The sequence below is a fragment of the Balearica regulorum genome, chromosome 2 (assembly GCF_011004875.1).
Source record: "Balearica regulorum gibbericeps isolate bBalReg1 chromosome 2, bBalReg1.pri, whole genome shotgun sequence".
NCBI classification, from domain to species: Eukaryota; Metazoa; Chordata; class Aves; order Gruiformes; family Gruidae; genus Balearica; species Balearica regulorum.
The window spans coordinates 112,727,468-112,750,296 of record NC_046185.1 but is presented as its reverse complement, the minus strand read 5'-3'; the positions used below and the strand labels follow the sequence as shown (position 1 = coordinate 112,750,296).

Sequence of the window (22,829 nt, the reverse complement as noted above, 5' to 3'; positions counted from 1 at the left end):
AGCAGTAGTCCCACTGTCACCATGAGATAGATATCAAAGTCGTGCCTGTGACCTGACGTGGAAGCATGCCTGTGACCAGGGTCCCACCAGAGCGGGTGGTGTTTCTGCTGTGAGGAGCAAGATGCTTTGCTGCTATCTTCATCCTTTCATTCACTCCCCCAATGCTACTCACACTAGTGCTACTTCTTGGTGTAGGTCTCTGCTGTCTGTCTTCTCAGGATGTGATGGGAGTATTCAACAAACAACAAAAAATGTGGCTGTTACAGATCCGCTGTTTTGCCATGTTGTTACTGATTGGCTTTAGTTTTTGAGGTTGAAAATAATTTCTGTGCAGAAGAGCCTTCTCATTAACTATCTGTAGGTGTCACTTTCAGGGGCTAAGTGGGACACCCCAGTCCATATAGACTTTGTAGTCATCCTTCACATGAGACAGAATTAAATTCTGTGCCTGTTAGTGGGGGATGTGTTTTGAGTCTGATACTTAGCAGGATAAAGTTGAAGTAAATACACGCACGTTTAATTGTGAAGTGACGGTGATTACAAGTTTTCAGTGATTTTTTTTTTTTTTTCACAGTACTGACCCTATATATTGGTTCCCAAATATTTTCAAACCTTAGCAAAAATCCATCCAGCCAAGAGGTTCAGTTACATTATAGGTTTAAAAGATGGTTTTTGTAAAGATGCATACAAAAACCAAGACAGACCCCTCTGCCCCAAGCCCAAGCAGCTCAGTGCAATGTAAGAGAGGAAATGCTCTGACGTGTGAAACTTCTCTCTTACTTTGAGGTGGGATTAACTGAAACCTCAGATGTCAGTATCATGCAATTACCAAACATACTGCCTGGCAATGAATGATACTATCAAGTAACAGAATCATCTGTAGGGAACTCCCTCCCTAAAAGAAAGGCCCTCAACTTCATGGGGCTGAACAAATATGTTTATTTTTTTTGTCTCTTGTCAGGGACCTCTTGAAGTGTGGATGGCAGCTTGACAATGGGCCTTTTGCAGCCAGATGATGTTTTTTGTCTTATATTTGGAAAAAACAAAGCAAACATTGGGTGTGTTTTCCCCTAACTAATTTTGTGAACTGGCAACCTGCATAGCACCATGTAGCAGGGCCCTGGGATGATGCCCTGAGTCAGCCCCAGGGGCTGGGGCAGTTGGGCAGTTGGGCAGACCTAGGGATGGTGGTCAGGTGTGGGAAGTGGGGAGGTCACTTGGGTGCATTTTGTTAAGCAAAGCTATTGGGAAGTGGATCCAAGAGGTACTGTTGGGGGAGGTGAAATGATGTTTGCTGGATTATTGTAGAAGAAAAAGGGACAGGAGTGAGTGCTGCAGGATTTTGGGAGGTTTGCTAGCCCTTGCTGTGGTTATGTGGCTGCTGCAGGAGGTCCTGTGTTTGCCTGTGTGGTGCCAGGCTGGCACGTGCTCCCCTCGGTGCCTGGGCCAGCCAGGTCTGGTGCTGGCAGAGTGCACTCTGTGCTCACCCTGGGGCTGTGCCTCCCCATACTGGTGGGCTCCTCACTGCAGCCCCTTACTGTCATCTCTCCTACTGTCAGTTTATTAAAAGGTTTTAAACAAAAAATAAAAGCCCTCCTCCAACTATTCTGCTGTTTGCTTTCACTATGCTGTTCTTTAGGAGAGCAATGTGTCTAACTTTTGTAACTCCTGCTAATACAATGTTCAGGATAATGGAGCAGGACTAAAACATGATGATGCATATTGGAGGGCTCATCCTTTATTGACTGGTAGCTTGTGTTTTACTTCTGCATCTGAACTAGGAGAGCTCTCTGTCTGTTTAGGTGTGAAGAATTACACAAAGTCATACTTGTGGGCACAGCACAGATAATAGTGCTGTAACCATTTATGAACAAAAGGTCTGCAGTGGGGTTAATTCCATTATCTCTATGGAGTGGTGCATATGCAAGCCCATGCCATTGGTCTAGGAAGCCCTGTCCTGACTGGAGTGATGTACTGAATTTCAGTCCACGTAACCTACACTAAATAGTTTACTTGTGCTGTAGAGCACTTAAATAACTATATAAAATTCATGCCACTAAAGGGGGGGAAAAAAGCTGGGTTCTTCTGTTCTCTGTTCCATTTCCTATCTTTTATCATATTAAAATATAAATGTGGATTGACTCTGCCAACAATATTCTGGCTGCTGCATGCTGCTAATGTCCAAATATGCTTTTCTCCTGGGATTCGTCTATGCTTAACTGAAAAGAACAGACAGTGGCATAAACTGGGCCTTCTCCCGCTCTCTAATTCCCCTTGAATTGTTTGTTTCCATCCTTTCTTACACTACTGCAGTAAGTTCAAGCTAAGTTACCTATCTCCATAAACTGGTGGCAGGATAGAGCAGCAGAACAGCATGGTATCTCTAGAAGAGGCTTAAAATCACATCATGAAGACTCTAACAAAAGCTGCACTGTACTAAAATTGTTAACATTGAGTTACTGTAAAAATTTGTTAATAATGTAGTACCTGAAAAACTGAAAGCTGTTAAGATTTTTATAACATGGCAGCAAAAGTGTCCTGTGCGGTGACATATTAAGCAGGACTGGTGTCTGGAGCGCGCTCCCCTTATACCAGTGCAAAGGGAGGGAGGTTGGTTGAAAGATGATGGTCCCTATTGGATGGGCTGGAGCAGAGATGCCTGCAGATAGCACAGGCTGGGTTGAGGTGAAATGATTAAAGGAGAATGCTCAAGTTTTATTTCACTGTGAACTTTTTCTCACCATGCATACTAATTATACTGATTAATGAGAGAAAACCTCTCTTTAGCAGTATCTCCATCCCATCATGACAAAGAAAAAGACATCTGCTGGCAGGATCTCCTTTCTTGTTGTATCTGTTGAGCAGAATGTTTCTAAGTGCACTGAGTGCTGTCTGCGCTCGCGCCGCATGGTCTCCCCACCATCTCTGCCCCCTTTCAGAAAAAGAATTGGGATGGTTCTCCATCTTTGTTTGCAGCAGAAAAGACTCAAGGTGAGAGAGAGAACAAATCCAGTAAGGCAATTCTGTCACTCACCTCATCTTCATAATCTTTCCTTAGCTTCCTCTGCCTTCTAACCCTGGTATTGATTGTGTCATAGGCTACAGTAGACCAAGGCAGGGGGCTGAAAACCTTTCCAAACAGCAGTTGCCAGTCTGCCTGTTGCAGCTTGAAGAAGAAAAGCATGCTGTGAAAACAATCAGTGCATTTGCTTTAGATCTAAGTGATTCCAACTAGGTCGATGCTTCATGCTGATGTGTTGAAAACATTTAAAAAATTTCTTAGAGTTTGATTTCAACTGAAACATTTCAGCATGTGTCTGACTCTCTGAAGTTGTTATTTCTCACTAATGTAGCAGACAACTGGTTTTTTCCACCCTAGCACAAAGCAGTAGGGAAACTGGGCCTTTTGTCTAGATAGGCTTGTTTTGAATGTTTTTATGGGAGGGGGAATTGGTTTTTTGGGGTGTTTTTTTTTTGTAAGCTGAGGGTCTTGCTAATTGACTTTAGAGGAGTAGTAGTTTATTTCATGAAGGGAAAAAGAGGTAATCACAGTTTTACTGAGTGTGAATGAGAATATAGCTTTCCTTAGACTGCTTTTGTTCCCTGTATTTGAATTTTCATTCAAAGGCAGGCTAGATCATTCATAAATACATGAAGAATATTTTATTTTCTTTAAACCACATCATGCTTCTTTGTAATGTGTTTGTACTCAATATAATTGGCCTGATTCTCTCTCAGCTTGGAATTACAGTGCAAATGAAGCATTGCAAAAGAAAGCTATCCTCATCCAAATTAGTGTACATTCAGTTTCCAGGAGTGGCAGCAACCCAGTACAACATTTTTCAGTGGCAGGTGGTAGCACAATTGGTTTCCAAACTGCTTGGAAAAGACCACAGAGAAACAGGATTTGCTATAGTTTCTCTTACTGTTTCACTTGCACATGTTCTGCAGTTACTGGAGTCTATAGGAAGTTAAACCAGGCAAAAACCACAGGACTGCTGTCCTAGTTTGGAGCTGGCTGTTCAGTGGTATCCATGGGAGCTGACTGGTAGGACCTCACCTCTGAGTCCACTGCATTTTGGTGCATACTCCTCTTGTTTCATGTGCTCTTTTCAATAACAAGTGCCTGTTGTTCTCTTTGGGTTACCTTTTTAATTATAGAGCATATAAATATATATTAAATATATGCTGGAATTTCTTTTCCCCCAAGGAAGTGAAGTCACCAGTGTGTTGTTGCCATCTTTGCTGCTTGCTTCAAATAACATGAACATTCTTGCACTGTTCCAACAGGAAATAGCGAACAAATACTTGCCTTGAGGTATTTCATTGAGTTTCAGGATACCAGCAGATAGAGATGTTCCAAAAAATAGATATTTTGTTGGCAGAAAATAATAATAATAAAAAAAACTTTAAAAGCTGTATTTATCTGGGGAGAGGAATTTCCCTCCCCCCTGAACTAAGCCTTTGCAAATGCAGTGTATGGTATATGTGGCACTAATGGATTTCATACTTCAGCATTTATTTCACCAAATATCATGCAGTGAACAATAGTTGTCATTTAAGCAGCTGTAGTTTGCAACTGTGTAAGTCCTAGACATTAAAACTAGATAAGCCAGTGTAGGGGAGTGTGTGAGAAATTCTGTAGTCTTTGTGGCATTATTTCATTCATTTTTAAAATTAACTCCATGGGGATGCTGCAAAAGTGCAAGTTATAATTTAAATGTATTATTGGAGTCCTGTTTATAAAGAATGTATATACTTAATTTATATACTAAAGCCAATGGTTTACTTAGATACTTGCTTTTTATTTTTTTCCCAGAGCAGTGGGTAGAGTCTAGAGAAGGAGAAGCTGCAACATTGTTTAAGAAGCTTATGCCTGGCAGGAATTTACTAGATCAAATTCTCCTGCCATGATCTAGCATGGTTGTTGAGCAATGATGAAAATTTTCTTTCCAAAAATAGGCTCTCTTCATGGGAGTTGTCCCATTGGTTTCAACAGGACTATATATGTGAAGGCAGGGAAAGGAGGAAGGAGGTTTTAGTAACAAGTCCTCAGTGGTCCAAATGAGTTACCTTTTACTAGCGTGGATTTATATTTTTAAGTTGCAGTGGTTCACATCATAGTATTGGAACTGGTTGGGAATTTCTAACAGTGTCTGTTTTCCAAATTGCCTGTTCAAGCAGAGGCCATTGGTGCTGAAGTGTTCAGTTCCTCCATTGAATTCAGAGGACATGAATTAGCATGTGCTTGTGTTAGGTTTTTTGGTGGATTACTAAGGAAGTAGTTAAGTGTGACTATTTTCTGCGCATATCATTAGAATGACTTTATATATTCTGCTGTGCCTCTGTCTCTTCGTTTTACAAAGACTTTCAAACCGCTGCCAGTGTAACCTTTCCACCTTCCGTGAATTGTAAACAAAGTAGGTTTGAAAATTGCTACCCCAAAAGGAATTAAAACCAAAATTATGGTGCTTCCCACGTGCATGCTGACCTTCACCCTACTTTTCTTGATTTAGTTTTTTTTAAGCCTAGGGTTTACACAGCATTAGCCATAATTGGAATTGACACTGGAAAACCACAGAAGGCAATTCATTTAATCTAAGTTTGTTGTGAAACTGAAAATAGAGTTCTACCTGAAATCTCTGTAGATTTCCTGGCAGGAAGCATCTTGGCATTTTCAGGTGAAATTTGTTCAGAAGAACCTTAAAGAAAGGGTCTTGCTTTGATCCATCTCTTACAGAAGTCAATGAAAGAGACTCCATTGATTATAATGAACACTGGGAAGCTGCCCCATTCAAAGCTACATGTAACTTCCACTTCTGGACAATTGCTTTTCCTCAATAGCAATCCAAGGAGAGATTGATGTAACTACACAGGGAAGAAAGACAGTGGTGAGTAAGTGGGAGTTCATCCCAAAGAGCAACTGAACAAGGAGGGAGTAGAACATGCCAACTGCTATGCTTTGTTACTGCTCATGTGCTGAACTGATAGGTGCAAATAAGTCAGCTGTATACTGAATTAGAAGAAAGAAATAAAGGGAGAACAGACTTGTTAGTACAGTTGGCTGTAGGGCTCGTCATTCTGTAATATTTTTAACTTTGTCTTCAAATGCCATTTGTGCTCAGATGCTTTTACTGCTATAAATAAAGTATATTGATATATCCAGGGGGAGAGAGAAAGCCTGCATAACACTGTCCAACAACTACCTGTACCTCTACCTTGTTGCTTTCTTCAAATTTTTTCCTTTGCATGATGGTAATACAGTTTAAATTGCTTCAAACCTTTTATGTAGCAAGGTCAGACTACTAATGCCGTGTATCCTAGAAGTTTTACACAATTTCAACAGGCTTGTCTATCTGAATTGTCAGCTGGACCGTATACCTGTGTCAGTTTCTCTGCTACAGAAATCCCACAGTGCAGACCTGAGTGATAATTGAACCAGATGGATACGAAATATGGCAATGAGAATGGGACCTAATATTTCAGATTTGGCTCTACCCTCTTTCAAAGTAACTAGGTTGCTTGCAAGTATCATGAGGGCTAGTACCCCAGAGCCAGGGACACTCCACCCAAAATAGTAGCCACCAAGCCAACAAAATCCTAGGCAAAGAAGTGCATGGGCCTCTTTGTCTAAACAAAAAATAAAGTAAAAAAGGCGTTAGGGACCAGTGGTCAAGAGACTGTTCCTATCGGGAATGGGGGGAAGGCATTAGCAGAGTTGTCTGCAAGGGGGCAACCTTGTGGGCAGCATGTGCTAAAGCTCTGACTTGGGCATTTAACAGCAAAATACTTTCAGGGAAAATTCACTCTTCCTGTGGACTTAAGATATAGAGAGACATTTAACTCTAGTTCCTCTGGGCTATCAAGGGAAGTAGCTAGTGCATGGTCAAAAAGTTTGTATGCCTCCAATACACTAAAGTCAATGCAAAACTCCCTTGGCAGGATTAGCAGCTACACTCTGCTTCCCAGTCTGCCCAACCCATGAAACTTGTCTCTGCTTTTCTTTTTCCACCCAGCCTGCCGAGCTCAGAGTTTCTTTTTCAGAAACGTTTATTTCTTCTCTGGAAGAAAAAGGATATAAAAGGGGAAAAAAATTTTTCTTTATCCTTTAATCCTTTATTCTCTTTGCTTTTAAAAGTTTATTTACTTCCTACAGTTGGCCATCTTGAGCTTCTGCTTCTCTGCTATGTCAAGACTTGCTTAAGCTTGAAGGTTTTTTAGGCTTGACCAAGCATTGACAGCACTATCACAGGAGCTAATGCTAGAGTCTGCCAGTTTGATGGATTAAGTAAACTTATTGAAATCTTTTTTTCTTTAATACTAAAAGATGCCAAGGGCTGTTTTCTATTCTTGTGCTTTGTGTGAAACACCCACTGACATTAATGGAAGTCCCATGTGTGGAATTAGAGTAGAACATGGTCCTTAATATTTAAAAGACTTGTCAGCCTTGTGCATGAAGTAATCTGGAGGTGTGTTGTGATGCTGCTTTGCTCTGCAGAGCCCATTCTTCTTACACATCCCCTGCCTTTTAAAGACACTCCTTGCATGAACTGCATGGCTGCTAGCAACAGCATTACTTAACTTTTTCCCCTTCTAAAAGTATTTAAAAACATGCTGTTCTCTTTTTGTGCCATCTGCCTCCTTTGCTTGGTCAATAAAACAGACCTGAGCTGTTTCAGTTTGGTTTATAAAAACAGTCTTGTTTTCTGATTCGTTCATGCTGCTACACTATGGAGGAACAGGAGGAGGGAGAAAGCTTAACAGAGAAGCCATTTCCAATGGCCTTTACATTTTTTTTTAGCGTTTGAACAAAATGCCTAATCTTTCACACTCTACCTACTTTGATTCTCTGCTTGTTCTCAAGTTGTAGCTTGCTTTAACACAGTGGTGGTATGCTAGGTAGCTAAGGAAAGTTAAATTATTTATGTTAAAAAGAAATCACCACCAGCCCCATTCCTATTTCAAATGCACACCCTGCTTATTTTGTTCGAACTAGGGCTCAGTAGGGCTATCAAACTGTTATGGATGGCCTCAGTAGGGCAGAAGTTTCTGCTTAGAACCAGCTGCAAAGCTGGTTTCTTTATCTTCCCAGAAAGAAACTTTCTCTGCCCAACCTCCTGTTCTTTCTCAGTTATGGATCTTGAAATTCTTTATCTTTACCTGGCAACAACTGCTTGTGCTCATGAAGGAGGTCTTAGGTGACTTTTCAGCAGGGTGGGTAGAGCTGATGATGTAACTGCAAATACTTATTGAAGATTTTGGTTATAATGCGGGAAGGTTAGGGAAGAAATGAACGGAGGTGAGGAAAGAAGGACCTAGGTAACTCTTTCTGTGTTTTGAGGATAATTTTGACAATCAACTGAATGAGACAAAGATGGTTACTTCCAGTCTCAAATGCTTATGAAGTTTGTTCACCATCATCTATGCCTGTCACAAATGTGGTTAGTAAGTTCGCTCATTGTAAAGTATTGTGGAAGTTCTGACAGTATTTTAATTAAAATAAGAATGTCACATCTTGTGAAAATCCTAAAATTCTGCCCAAATCTGCATATAAGATACAGTAAACCTGCTTCTACCAATGTCAGTGACCTAGATCAGGTCCTAGATGTTCATCTGCATTAATCAGTCCTCAACAGAGCTCAGCATGTTTATGCAGAAGTCTACTGAAGTTAATATGAATAGCATGTGTGCTCTACAGTGGTGTGGCCTGCTCTGCAATCTGTAGTCCCTAGGGATTTTTAAAGGTCTCTTCCAGAGGACCTGCCTGCTATGCTATTTCTAAAACTTTTAAATTTCTGGTATTTCTAAACCAGATAATTTGTATAAGCAAGTGAGATGGGTCAAGAGCATCCACTTAAAATTGGCCTAGGTATAAGGTTCTGAAAAAATACATAGGCTTCAGCAATTAACACATTTTCTTGGTGTGTTTACTGAGTTAGTGTGTTAGTGGTTAGTGTTGTTACCGGTTGTGCCAGCTACCAGCTGGCAGGTAAGCACCACGCAGCTGCTCGCTCACCCTTCCTCCCCAAGTGGGATGGGGAGGAGAATGGGAAAGAAAAGGTAAAACTTGTGGGTTGGAATAAGGACAGTTTATTGGGAAATCAAAGGAAGAGGAGAATAGCAACAACAGTACTTACAACAACATATGAAGCAGGTGATGCACAATGCAATTTGCTCACCCAACTGGATACCTAGCCCTTCCAGAGCCTTGGCTCCTTCTCCCTGGCCAGCCCCCTTTATATGCTGAACATGACATCTTAGTGTATGGAATACCCCTCTGGCTAGTTTGGGTCACCTGTCCTGGCTGTGTCCCCTCCCAGCTTTAATTAACGTGAAAATTAACTCTATTCTAGCGGAAAACCGGGACGGTTAGCCAAACCTAAGGGTGACTACAGAAGGTGGATGATATAAACAAGTGATAGTACAGTTAACAGTGCAGAATTGCCAGAAACTGATGGAAACCCTTAAGTTTCCTTCTTGGACTCTTCACCTTAAAGTTGTTCTTTAAAAATTTACAAAATTACTGCAGTGTTTCAGGGTGATAATAGCACTGCACTGAAAAGATGTTTGAACTCAACCCCTCTAGTAATTTTAACTCTCTTTTTTCTTTATTATGAATGAAGGAGTGGAAGGCTTACCAGGCCATTTGAAGTAGATGTCCTGCAGATTGCAAGGGTCCATTTGCAAAATATATAATGGAAGAATATATAAAGAACATTCCACCATTCCTCACTTTGTTTCACTGTGCTCACAGCTGAAGTTATTCACTTCAAGGCAGAATGTCTTTCCTGATGTTCAGAGGGAACCTCCTATGTTTCAGTGTGAGCCCCTTGTCTTGTCACTGGGCTCCACTGAAAAGAGCCTGGTTCTGTCATCTTTGCACCCTCTCTTCAGGTATTTATATACACTGAGATTCCCCTGAGTCCTCTCTTCTCCAGGCTGCACAGTCCCAGCTCTCTCAACCATTCCTCATATGTGAAGTATTCCAGTCCCTTGTCCATCTTAGTGATCCTTTGCTGGACTCTTTCCAGCATGCTCCTCTTTCTTATGTACTGGGGAGCCCAGAACTGGACACAGTACTCCAAGTGTGGCCTCACCAGTGTCGATTAGAGCAGAAGGATCACCTCCCTTGACCTGCTGGTAATACTTTGTCTAATGCAGCCCAGGATACCATTCATCTTTGTTGCTGCAAAGGCCCGTTGCTGGCTCATGTTCAACTTGGTGTCCACCAGAACCCCAGGTCCTTTTCTGCCAAGCTACTTTCCAGATGATTTGCCACCACCATGTACTGGTGCACAGGGTTGTTACTCCCCAGGTGCAGGACTTTGCACTTCTTGTTGAACTTCCAGGTCAGCCCATTTCTCCAGCCTGTCAAGGTCCCTCTGAAAAATTGTTCTTCTACAGGGCAGATAAAACAGGTTAGAATAGGTTCATTTTCAAAACCTTCTTTATATTATATTTTTTAAACTTCTCTGAAAAATCTCTACTCTGTGATGAGCTATGATATACAACTTTTTGAGTTGGGTTTCTTTGAGAAATCAGGTGAAATTTTATGGCATTAAAAGAGGAAGACAGTTTCAGCCTTTACTACAGGGTTGCTCCATAATTTAATTTGAAAATTCACATTGTCTAGTTGTATTAGCATGACTGTATCATGTCTTTGAATACAAATGCAATTTTTAGCTCGTGACATAGAAGAGTTCCATTCTGAAACTTTCTAGGAGTTCATTATAGGATTATATCCTGGAATTTTGTACATGTATACATGATATCCTATATAACATTCACATAAAGGTTCAGAGAATATAATTCAGTTAATCTCCTTAACATAATTTGTTTGGGGCAATGAGTCAAAAATACTGCTTTAAAATGTAGTTGGAAGAAACTTTTTAATATTCTGGAAAACACATCTTAAGGTGGTGTTGTGGTTTAATCTGGCTGGCAGCTATAACAACCACACAACTGTTCGCTCACTCCCTGTCCCCACCTGCAGTGGGATGGGGGAGAAAATCAAACAAACAAAAAAAACCCAACAAAAAACCCCCCAAAACTTAAAACTTATGTGTTGAGATAAAGACAGTTTACTAGGACAGAAAAGGAAGATGATAATGATAAAAGAATATGCAAAACAAGTAATGACCAGCACAATTTCTCACCACCTGAAGCTGATGCTCAACTAGTTCTGGAGCTGCCCTGCCTCCTGGCCAACCACGCAGTTATATATGGAGCATAACATCATATGGTATGGAATATCCCCTTGGTCAGTTTGGGTCAGCTGTCCTGGCTGTGTGCCCTCCCAGTTTCTTGGGTGCCCCCCACCTTCTCGTTGGCAGGCCAGTATGAGAAACTGACAAGTTCTTGACTGCTTGGCCACAACTAAAAACGTCACTGTGTTATCAACATTATTCTCATCATAAATCCAAAACACAGCATTACACCGGCTGCTAGGAAGAAAATTAACTCTGTCCCTGCTGAAACCAGGATAGGTGCCTAGTGTAAGATTAGTTGCATCACACCACTGGTGTAATTTGTTGTGGGTATTTGATGACATAAAAAGAGCCTGGCCCTCAGATGCAATGTTTCCATGGGCCTCCTCTTGATGAACACCCATCTGGATTTCTTGGATGGAGTCTCCCCTCTTTTAAAGCAATGGGAATTTTGTATTTTGGTGGGTGCAGGATTTGGTCCTTTCTGCAAGTTACAACCATTTATCTTTGAAGGTGTATGTGTCCTTTGGTGTTCAGGCATTTTAGCCACTATCTCTAAACAGAGATCCATACTATTTAGTATCTGATTTTCTTAGTGCAGATGAGGAATAGATAGGTAGTCTCAAAGGGGTGAGTATAGAAAGCCATGATTTGTCTTGGCTATAATCATGCAAACACTTCCTGCATCCTACAATTGGGATTGGCTTCCACTGCATATTATTCCAGGAACAGACACAGGCACGCTGGATCCACCTCCATTGTATGGCTTGTGAAAGGGCACAGTATCAAAAGCAAAAATGGGTAAATAAAAAAAGTCGTGTTAAAACAGGACTGAACAGTTACAGTACTGTTAATTCAGAAGTTCCATCATATTTGAATATTAGAAAACTAAAGGAGATTAAGACCTAAAAAAAAAAAAAAATTATTCATCCCTTTCCTGACCCAAATAGCTGTTGTCCAGCAGCAACAGGCCCATCCTAGGTAGGCAGACAGGGAGCTGTAAGTGCTGTTCCCTCTGAGGAGACTATTACCAAATTTCAAATACAGTAGTATTCTTACCTTCACTGTTCTCCTAATCTGTGATGTTAGAAAACATGAAGAAAGAATAAAAAGTTGGGGTTTTTTTCTAAGCAAATGATATTACCCGCATTCCAGGAAAACCATGCCACTGAACCAAACAAAAAATCCAACCTTTCTGTGAACAACAGAGGAAACCAAACACCTAGAGGTGCTGGCTGTGTGGGTTAGAGAATGGTCTGAATAAATGCTTACAGACTAAACCAGGTGATTTCATGCTACTCTGGGTCAGTCGGTCACAGCTGGACAGGGCTCTGAACTATGACTTCAGGAGGGGGTTATCCTCAGAAGTGTAGTGCAAGATACATACTGATATAAGAGAGAATGGGATTTATTCAGTATGACATAGAGCCCAAAATGCAACTCTTATACCCTGCTGGTGTGGTGGATCACGAACTCCTACTTTAGTAAGGCGCGTTCTTTAACAGATGAGGCACCAGTGTGCTACTTTGCAAGTAGTATTAGGCCTTTTCCATTTTTTGTTTCTGATTCGTGATGCAGCAGGGAGATGGAATGCTTCATTGGTTTGGTTTCAATGAAGATATCCTTTTCCAAAACCTACGGTAAAAGACAATTTCTCTGAGATATCAAAAAATTGTTTGGGGTATCTGTGATGGATGAGAGCATGTATATTATTGTGTGTATGTATATTACTGTATCTGTATGGGCCAGAGCTCCCCTCTGATGAGTACTGGCCATGGGCTGCTGCTTACTAGCTACGTCCTTCTTGCTTTCAAGTGTGTTTCCACATGTTCGGGATAAGAGGGAAGAACTAGTCTGGCATTGCTTTCCTGTGTGGTTTTCACTGAGTCACCTAGGTCAAAATTTCAGACTGGAGTAGATTATGTATCCAACTTTAGAATGTTAACCCTGCCTCCCTGTGCACATATATATGTACATGCATGGGCCTTATTTCTGCTCCATGCCACACCTTGAGGAGGTGTTGTGAAGCTTCATTATCGGAGAAGTGTGAAGTGCTTTCAGAAGCTCCACTGCAAGGGTTCAAAATACAGAGGTCTGAGAAGAAGCTGCAGTGGCCTCCTGAGGATCGCTTACCATGGTGTCCTTGGGTATAAATGAGATTTGTCACTCCAAGAGAACTTTAATTTTATCCTTTTGTCCATCACGTCAATGATATGAATTGATTTTATCAGGGATTGATGTGCCACATTTTGTTACTCTATATATTTTTGTACACTGTAAGTCCACTTATTCCACTCTCATTTGTTCTGGTGGACACAGGGATGGTAGAGATAATAGGGAAAAAAGAGATAATTTTAACTACATGTTCCCTCAAGCATGACACAGTGCAGTGGCCCAACCTGTTCAGGTATGTTCTGATACCCTCTGCTCAACTAGGACTTAGGGCAGCATCTGTTCTCGAGCGCTCTTGTTAGTATTGCTTGTTTATAAAAACAAAACAAACAAAAAACCCCACACGTACCAACAAAAGAAAATCTGAAAGGATTAAGGAAATTGCGTAAGCAAGTTCCTTGAACTGTGGAAGTATACAAGGCATTGGATCTTCTGAGTATAAATAATGATGGCTTCTACCATCATTCCACCATCTGGAAAATGCCAGAGAAACTTAGATGCGCAGTTTGGTTTTCAGCATGTCACTAGCTCCATGAGAGTTCTGCATCTTAAAATATTCAGAACTGCACCACTGGGTTCAAACCCCATCTCTTTTGGGGAAGGCCTCAGTCAAACATGAAGTAGTTTCAGAGTGCTGAACTCAAAATTTTTCCTGCCTGTGCCTACCCATCATACTTGGTTTCTCATGTTGTTCTGGGCTTCATTAGACTTGATTTTCTGTGTTCGTTCCAAAATCTACTTGCAGGAGAGAGCCTGGTCTCCAGACTGTACATTTCTCTGGGCAGCAGAGGCTGCCTCCTCTCCTCTCTGGTTTGTCAGCATTAGGGAGAGGGACAAAGGTCTTTTTTCCTCAGCATGCATCCCCTCAAAGATTACCACCCAGAATACTTCTGTGCTGGGAGCGGCAGGAATAGAAATGCAACCCAGCATGTTAAGTTTCATACTAGCACTGGCATTTAGAACTGGAATGGACATTTAAGTGCCCACACTGTGCATATTACCACCGCTGCAGAAACAACACTACAGACGTTTCTGGCAGGATCCTCTTACTCTCTGCAGCAGGAGAAAGTGATTGTGTAAAAAGGACAAATGAATTCCTCTGCTTGCGCGTGTAGCCCACTTTTGACTTGGCAATACATTTGGACTGCTCACTGTAGGCCTTATTATAATGCTGTCTTCAGGCAGATGCTGCTTTTGCTTGTATGTAAAAATCACATGTTTAAGTGTGACATGGCTATCTGATTTGAAAGTGTAAATGCCAGATGGCGTGTGCTACTTCAGTAACTGGTTGAACACCTTTCAGGTCTGTGAAGCACCTAAGTAGAGTTACAGTTGCTATATATGTTATAATTAACTCTCAGTGCCTGAAAATGTAGCTATATATGTGCATGTACAAAAAAAAAATAATAAAAATAGTGTAGTAAATATTTGTGTGTATACATAGAGTACAGAATATTTGTGTAGGTACAGAGAGAGTGATATAGTAACAAACATATATGTGTGCATGGGTGTAATGACATTTCCTCGTATCACATCTATCAGGTTACAAGCAGCTAATAATTTTCTTTTTCTACTCACAGGCAAGCATTATAATGGCATATACTCATAAATCAACATCAACATGGAACATTGCTTAGCAAATATAAATGTATGTGCATTGCAGAATGATCTGAGATTACAAAAATATATCAGAAGTCAAAAGTAGCTGGTGGAGAAATGCTATGTCTTTAGTTTATTGAGATTGTTTGGAGGATCCTAATGTACTGTCACTGAAAGAATAATTTTTCCTTTACAATCTACTTAGCAAAGATTTATCGATCCTTTTCCCCTTCATAGAGAATTACTGATCCATTTTAGAAAATCAGATTTTCACACCTTTCATGAGAATGTGCACAGCACAGTTCCCTAGAGATTGCCAAGGAAGTTGACTTTGACATGAAATCCCTAGGTACCGGCACACAACAGCCTATAGTCTCATCACTGATTTGTTGCACAGGGTGGTAAAATACTTTTATACATTTATAGAGAAATGATTGCACTGCAAGGACTTATTTTTCCATGCTAGTGGATGTATTCAGGGTCCTGTTATTTGTGTAAACAGCATTTTTCAGGGGGGGTGTTTCTTCTCAGCTCTGATGTTATGAACAGTAAGGTAAGATAAAAGTTGTTGAAATTCATGTTGCAAAGCAGTAGGGTACTGTAGAATTTTTCGGTGTGTGTAAATAACTTTCTTCAAGATGTGTCTACTCTCTGTCCTCATTATTGTAGTATCCTAGGTAGCTAAGCATTAGGCATGTTATATTGAAGTATGCATCATAATGAAGGTGATTTATTATAATTAAAACAGCATGGAGAGCAGCTTTTATTAGACATATTGTTTCACAGGAGAGCTTAATAAAGAGCATTATTATTAGTTATAGATCTGCGTGAAGGATGTTGTTTACTGAGAGTTATGTGAGTATTAGTCAAAGTCTGAAGTTGCTCATTTGAGCTGTCCACTGTAAGAGGGGGGGGGAAGCATTCGGCACAGCAAAGAGAAGAATTTTAAGATTGGAGGGGAGAGAGGGAGAGAGAGAGAGACACAGAAAAGGAAATGCCGAGTGCATGAAGTGTTCTCTGCAGGAGCAGTTCTAGAATACTTTATTACATATCTACGGAGACAATGGCATGGACTGTAAGTAGCTCCTGTCTCTCAATATAATAATGCACATAAAGTCGGGGTCAGATTGGGTTCGCTCTGGGCTTTGATGCTTCAGAAGGTCACCAGGGGAATCGATGGACAAAAATGAGACCTGAGTTTCATGCAATCAATGAGATTTTTCTATTTAAAGTGGACACTGCTGGGTGCGAGTCTCGGGGCTTCAAATGTGGTTTTGCTCAGCTTTAGCAGATTGAAAGATGCACTGTAAATGTATTGTTTGTTTTAATAACTCTGCTGGCACAAGGGGTGTATATCTAAACAGGTTAGTCTGGCACACTCTATTATGAAGTTGCATGAGCTGCAAATAAATGAACAAATTAGCAACTACTTTGAATGTTAATTACACTGAGTTTTATTCTGTTTCTGTAGAGTTGTAATTGCCTGGTATTTAGATAACCCTTAAAATATGGTTAAAGAATTACTGAATCACTTGGTTAAAAATCATGTGGGATTTAGCTGTTCTGTAAAATATGCTTTCTATTATTAATTTCTTAGTCCTCTATACTCATTATAGCCAATTCCTTAATTTCTTTGGAAACGATTCACATTTCCATGGATTAAAACAAATTCTTACGTGCCTTTGGTTAAGAAGCTTCATTCTTTTGAGTAGTAAGTGGATACTTGGGACAGAATTGCTTTGATAATTTTCTCCTTAAAGTTTTCATGCAGCTGAAAGATCATCTGTTGTTTTGCCTTTATTGTGTACAGTTATCTCTCTAGGATGAGGGAAGCAATCAGGAAGAATGTGATCAGTGAGTCTGACATAGCTGTAACACTGGCAACAGCAAATAATTGACTGATATGGAGGAGCTTTATCTCTGTTGTGAAATGGTTAAGAAATTAAAGCATGTTCTACGCCAATTTCTAATCACCGATATATATGATTTTAACTGCTTTGCAGTTGATGGAGTTGTTCCAAATTTACACTGCCCTAACAGACACAGGTCCTGACACCATTTTCAATTTCAAAGCAAGTCAGCTATTGGACTGCACTTTGTGAATCAGAGTCCACTTAAATCTGGGATTTAAATGATCTGATTGGTTGTTTTTAAAAAGTAAAAAGAAAACAGCTAACACCACCCCACCACCCCCTCCCCACCAATAATCCTCTGTCAGTAGATTGCATCCTGCCTTTTCTGAGCTTCCATTTCACAAATTTAAGTATTCAGTCTGAAGGACTGTTTATCCTACATCACTGCATAAGTGAATGTCCAGGAGTGGCTATGAAGGAGGAAAAGGGGAAGCAGCAAACCTGCCCCCCTGTATTTTTCAATCTATTATTAAAAATGGCCTTTTTGATGACAGTAAATAAAATCAAATTATTCCCTCAACACAGGTACAAAACAACCCCAAAATGAAGAAACAAACCAAGGCCTTGACAGTCTTTTTCATTTAAACATCTTAAAAACAGAGTAATTGAAGATTTGTGAGAAGAGCATTAAGAATCATAGCTTTTCTACAGCTCAAGTCTAAATTTGTTTGCCAGAATCTGAAAAATGCCCCAAAGAAGAGTAGGTGTACAGAAGAGAACTTAAGCTTCTGCCTCAATCTGATTTCTGTTAGCAGGGTCATTTACAATTCAAGCAGAATTTATGCTCACCTGAAATGATTTATTTGTGTTTTTCATGTATGCCCTGAGTAAGAACACTTCAGTTTGTATTATTCTCATTAAAAAGAAAAACATCCTCCACCTCAGCATCCTCTCTTAGTAGTCCTTAGTGTTGCATTCTTAGTATGTGTTAAACATTTTCCAGCTAAGCCTTTTTGATAAAGCATAGAAGAAAATATATTAGTTGAATTTTGTATATGAGGATATTGGCAATAAAAGCCCATTGCAGTAACCACATTCTATTGTAAAACAGGTATCCAGCAGATAATGGAAAGAGTAAGCAATTGCAGGTAGATTATATAAAACTCAAACAATAGCACAATGAGCCACCAGATTCTCTGGGAAACCTAAAATAAATCAGAAGGTGATACAGAAAAGGAGAGAAGGAAGAAAATACGGCAACATCTGTAACACTTTTCTCTGGACACGCCTTGGTTATCAGTATTTCTCTTCTCTTTGGCTGCAACATAGGAAGGTGATAAACCATGGCACATACAAATTCAATCGAACAGAAGCGTTGTCAATTTGTAGCACAACTAACTTTTTTTAGCCAATATTGAGGTGTCTTTGTCTTTTGGGGACAGCCGGCCTGGCATGATTCTCACTGAAGAGTCACTCAGAGTTAAATTATGTGTTTTGTTGTAGACTCGATGACTGCTGGCCTTTAAGATACTTTCTGTGAGTTAAGCATATGCAGCCTCTTTTGGCCTCCCTAGAGAGATCTGCTGGTTGTTACAGCCAACCCCAACAGTGTCAAGTTCCCAGGTCTCGACTCATGAAAATGTTTATTGAGATTTATGGTGAAATATCTGCTTGCAGAATCTGGAGCAGAGGCAACTGGGTTTGTGCAAGGATTGCTGCAGAATTAGGCGTTGAATTAGCACACACTTCCCTGAGCAGACCTCACATATGAGGCTAATAAGGTGTTTTTCTGATTCTCTGGTTTAAAGATACTGTATATTTTATTGTGCTTCATCTTTCTGAGTGTTTTAGGAAAGGGTGGAAGATGAACTGCGTATACAACAGCATGAATGAATGGGCCACAGGGAAAAGAAGTACAAATAATCCAAAACTGAGGAAACAGAGATGAGTTCAAATGAAAAATTTTGCACACTGGGAAAATGGTGAATGTCGTTTATAAGGATTTCACCTTAATATTCATGCTAATATACTTTCCTTTTTATACTAATTAATGAACTATCCTGACAAGCAATTTTTTACACTTTCCTCTCCTACCTATTTTAGAATACTGGGAAAACAGACATGTAAATTAAAGCCTTCACATGGACATTTTTAACTTCTGCAACCAGCTCTTATTCAACATATCATCCTAGGTCTCGCTGATCTTAGCAGCATTACAAGGGTCATATTTTCACACAGATGAACCATTCATGGCAATTTCTCCAATAGATTTGACACAAACATTCTTTTCTTTGATGTTGGAGATACAAGCTTTCTATTTTTGACCTATTTTTTCCCCCGACCGACATATTTATTGAGGCTATTGCAAGGAAAATCCCGCTTTCCATTAATATTTGACTTCTCTGTTTCTTTCTCTTGCAGAATTTCAGGCTGATAGAGCAGTAAGAGGGTCTTTGTCAATGTCATCTTATGTATGTGATGCATTAATAAAAGCAAACCTCTAAAGTTTATTTAAAATTAATGTTTCAACACACACATGCAGTGGTTAATACGCATATATGTATCATTTTATTTGAGTAGACACCTTCATGATTCTACTGCTGTAGATCAACAGGTAGCATTTATTGATCTGTTATAACAGCAGTTCTAGTTCCAGAGAAGATTTTGATTGATTGTCCTCATCCAGAGTAAGTTCTTTCTCCATCTCTCCAGAGTCTTCAGTGGCATTGGCTGCAGATAGTGTGGAGACAAAAGATTTCTTTCCGAGGAAAGCATGTAATTGTATATATGTATAATCGTGTTTGGATTCCAAGAAATTATTTCAGTGCCCTTTACTATATCTGAGTAATTAGATACACCTCTTATGCTAAGAGTCTATAAACTATTGGTAGTAATATAGATATCTTATGTCAAGCCTCCATTCAACAGAATAAGATGATTACAGTGGGAATTCCTTTTGTGACGTGTGCTGTTTGTTTCATCAGACAAACCTTCTTCTCCTTTTACCTTTTAAATTAAACCTAAAATCAATGTGTCAGTTTTAAGAATTCCAAGCATGCAAAATTCTGTATTAAGAAGGTAGGAAAATACTTAAATAACTTTGCATTTTTTGATCTTTAGTATTAAACTGTAAGATACCTTACTGCATATTTCAACACTAAATGTTTATTGCAATGACAGCTTATTCTCAGTCTAGGTCAAGAGTTAAGAATGTGTTTGTATTCATTTAGATAAATAAGCTACTTAGCCCCCCTCATTTACTGGTGCCAGGTGCAACCACAGAATGTATTTTTACAGGTCAGATTTTGGATCACAGTCACCAACTGATAAAGCAGCTCACTTTCCTTATCCTGCCTTATTCCTACCTCCTCCTGTGGTCTAAATGATTTCTCACTTTTTCTCTGAGTTCCTTCTACTTGTTGAATAAAGTAAAAAGAAAGAGAGTCTGTCTTCTACCTTTTGCCTTCCCTTTATAAATGGAAATGTTCACCACAGAAGCATGGAAAGGAAATGTATGAATGCCAGTACTACTTCCTAGGGAGTTCTCCATCAACCAGCTCTCTTGGTATGACTCAATAAGATCTCCATGTCTCTTCAGGTTACCGTCCAAAAATAAATCTCAGACTGCCCTGAACAGATTTATAAAAGCCCCCCCCCAACTTATTCCCATGCTGTTGGTTGTGGGAGTTTTCTGGTTTTGGGGGTTTTTGGTTTTTGTTGGGTTTTTTTAGACCAACAATACTTTGCCCCCACAAAGCTTTGTGTGCATGCATTTAACTGTCCTGAAAAAATGAGACTGCTGGTACAGAGTTAATCACCTCTTCTGACAAGCTAAACTAGAAAAACCTGCCTAGAGGCTATTCTGCAACAGATCCATGCTTGGCAACAGCATGAACAGTAGCTTAGTTCTGCAAGGGGACAAGGTTTAACTGCCTCATCAGTTGTATGGCTCCCTGAAAACGGGAGTCTGCCGTGTGGGCTGAAGGGAGGTCTTTGCTTAATGACAGTTCAAGACGACTTTCCTTGCTCTTAAGCTGCAGCCTGCCTCCGGATGGCAGTACGGTCACTGTGAACGGGTTGGAGATCCTCCAACTTCCTTTTAGGGAGTACATATCTGGTAAATTTGTCTAGTCCTCACTCAAACCCCTGGTATGGTGTGCTTTTACCTCGAGCTTTCAAAATTCGATAGAAAAAGTGAAACCTCAAGGCTGGAGTCTCCATGCACAGACAACAATCTACAGAAAACTTCCTTTTCAGCTGCATTGTTTCCAAGGTTTTGTGTTTCTTCCTCCAATGGAGTCATCAGTTACAGCTGTTCAGCATTTTGAAGGGCTTTTATTTTTTAATTGGGTGTTATTACAGTACCTGCTCCGAATGCCCTCCAAAAGGTGTTGAGAAAGGAATTTCTCTCACACAGAGTAGCTATATTCAGTTATAATATGATTTAATCACAGCTTATTTCTTTCAGTAGACTTAAGCTCTAACATTTAAATATTTTCACATTATATAAAAATATTCAGGATTGGTAATAATTTTTCTTAAGCTACAAGGAGACCCAAAGCACATTAGTCGTAAGTGAAAAATTTGAGAGCGTATACTTCCCCCCCGCCCCCATGAGTTGCAAACAGGAATTATCTGACAAATTTTCCCTAAGTTTAGTCTAAGTTTTTCCTCTTTGGTCTTCAGAACGTATCTGGCACCTTTTTCTTGCAAATAAATGTTGCAAGCCAAAGCAATGGGATCTGAAGCAATATAGAGACCCAAAAATAGGACTTTGTTGTGAAATTATATAATTGTCGTGCTCATAGTTAAAATGAGATTGTTTCCTAAATGATATCTATGCACATTATAGCTCTTTGTTAAAAGTATCATATCAGTGTAAACATGTATGTGGAGCAGGCATACTAAGCCAAGTCAGATATTACTACTGTCGTATCTGAGACACCAGCTGGGAGACTAAAAGGGCCTCTGCTGTGCATTGTCATCAGCAATGTTATAAACTGTGCTCCACTTCCTAGACTGCCATTGCAATCTCATTGCCTTAAATGAAGTGCTAAATTATACTTGCAGAACCCTAGTGAAGGCAAGAGGATTAGAATAGGTGTCACTGAGGTCAAAACTTATTAATGATGTTAATACAGTACACGAGGCAGGAGGGAACCCACTTTGATAGTGAGATCCTAGGCTGAGTCTGTAGAGACAGCAGTTAGAGGGAAACTGAGCAAACTTGAGAAAGACTTTTGGAGAGAAAATAAACACAAAACCATATGTTCTTTCATCTTTACTTTCATTGTCAGTGCAGCGTTTTAAAATTTTTCACTGGATATAGTGCAAAAAGTATATCTTTCACCTCGAACTTGCTTCGAGTCAAAGACCTTTGGTGATCTAGCTTAGAAGACAGCAGAACCATGCATGATTGTGCATTCCTGTGTTATGTGTTTCTCTCTCCAGTAGAGCTTCAAATATCACAAACAGAAGAGCTTTTTCTACTTGTCTTTTTCAGAAGAAGGTTGTAGTCTAAACACTTGCTCTTCTGGTTTTTTTTTCCCCACTCATAATGCCTATTATATATGTTTCAATGTCATTTTCATCCTTTCCTCCTACTTAGCTCTGTGATTAGCTTTGAACAATTTGCCCCCACTGCTGTGCTCCAGCCTCAAAAAATCTGATCATATAAGTGGTCCCATTGCACTAAGTATACATACTGGAGTCAGGGTTACATGCTTGAAGGACCAGTTTGTACCCTTCAGATATAGATAAATTATTATCGTATCTTAAAGCCATAATTTAACCACAGCACAAACATAGCTTTGTTTTCATCACAGCAGTTCAGTTCCTCTGTCACAATAAATTTAACATATCTGGTTGGGCTTCTTGTAGAGATTTTTAGTATGTTGTCATCTTTTCCTTAAAGACCCTTAAAGATGTGTACAGACACTAGGTCATCTAGGAGAAAGAAATCCTATAGATGGAGTGACTGCCCAAGGGAGGTAGCATG

The 22,829-nt window shown here is 39.9% G+C and overlaps 1 protein-coding gene across 2 annotated transcripts in view; it reads left to right on the top strand.

Annotated features, from left to right (window-relative positions):
- The first annotated feature begins 15,935 nt into the window (after positions 1–15,935).
- Positions 15,936–22,829, top strand: part of POU6F2 (POU class 6 homeobox 2) — a 278,294-nt gene continuing 271,400 nt past the window's right edge. For both annotated transcript variants that reach the window (XM_075745348.1, XM_075745346.1), the window contains exon 1: positions 15,936–16,053. In XM_075745348.1, the coding sequence (XP_075601463.1) occupies positions 16,042–16,053 (12 nt within the window). In that variant the 5' untranslated portion in view covers positions 15,936–16,041. The remainder of the gene's footprint in view (positions 16,054–22,829) is intronic.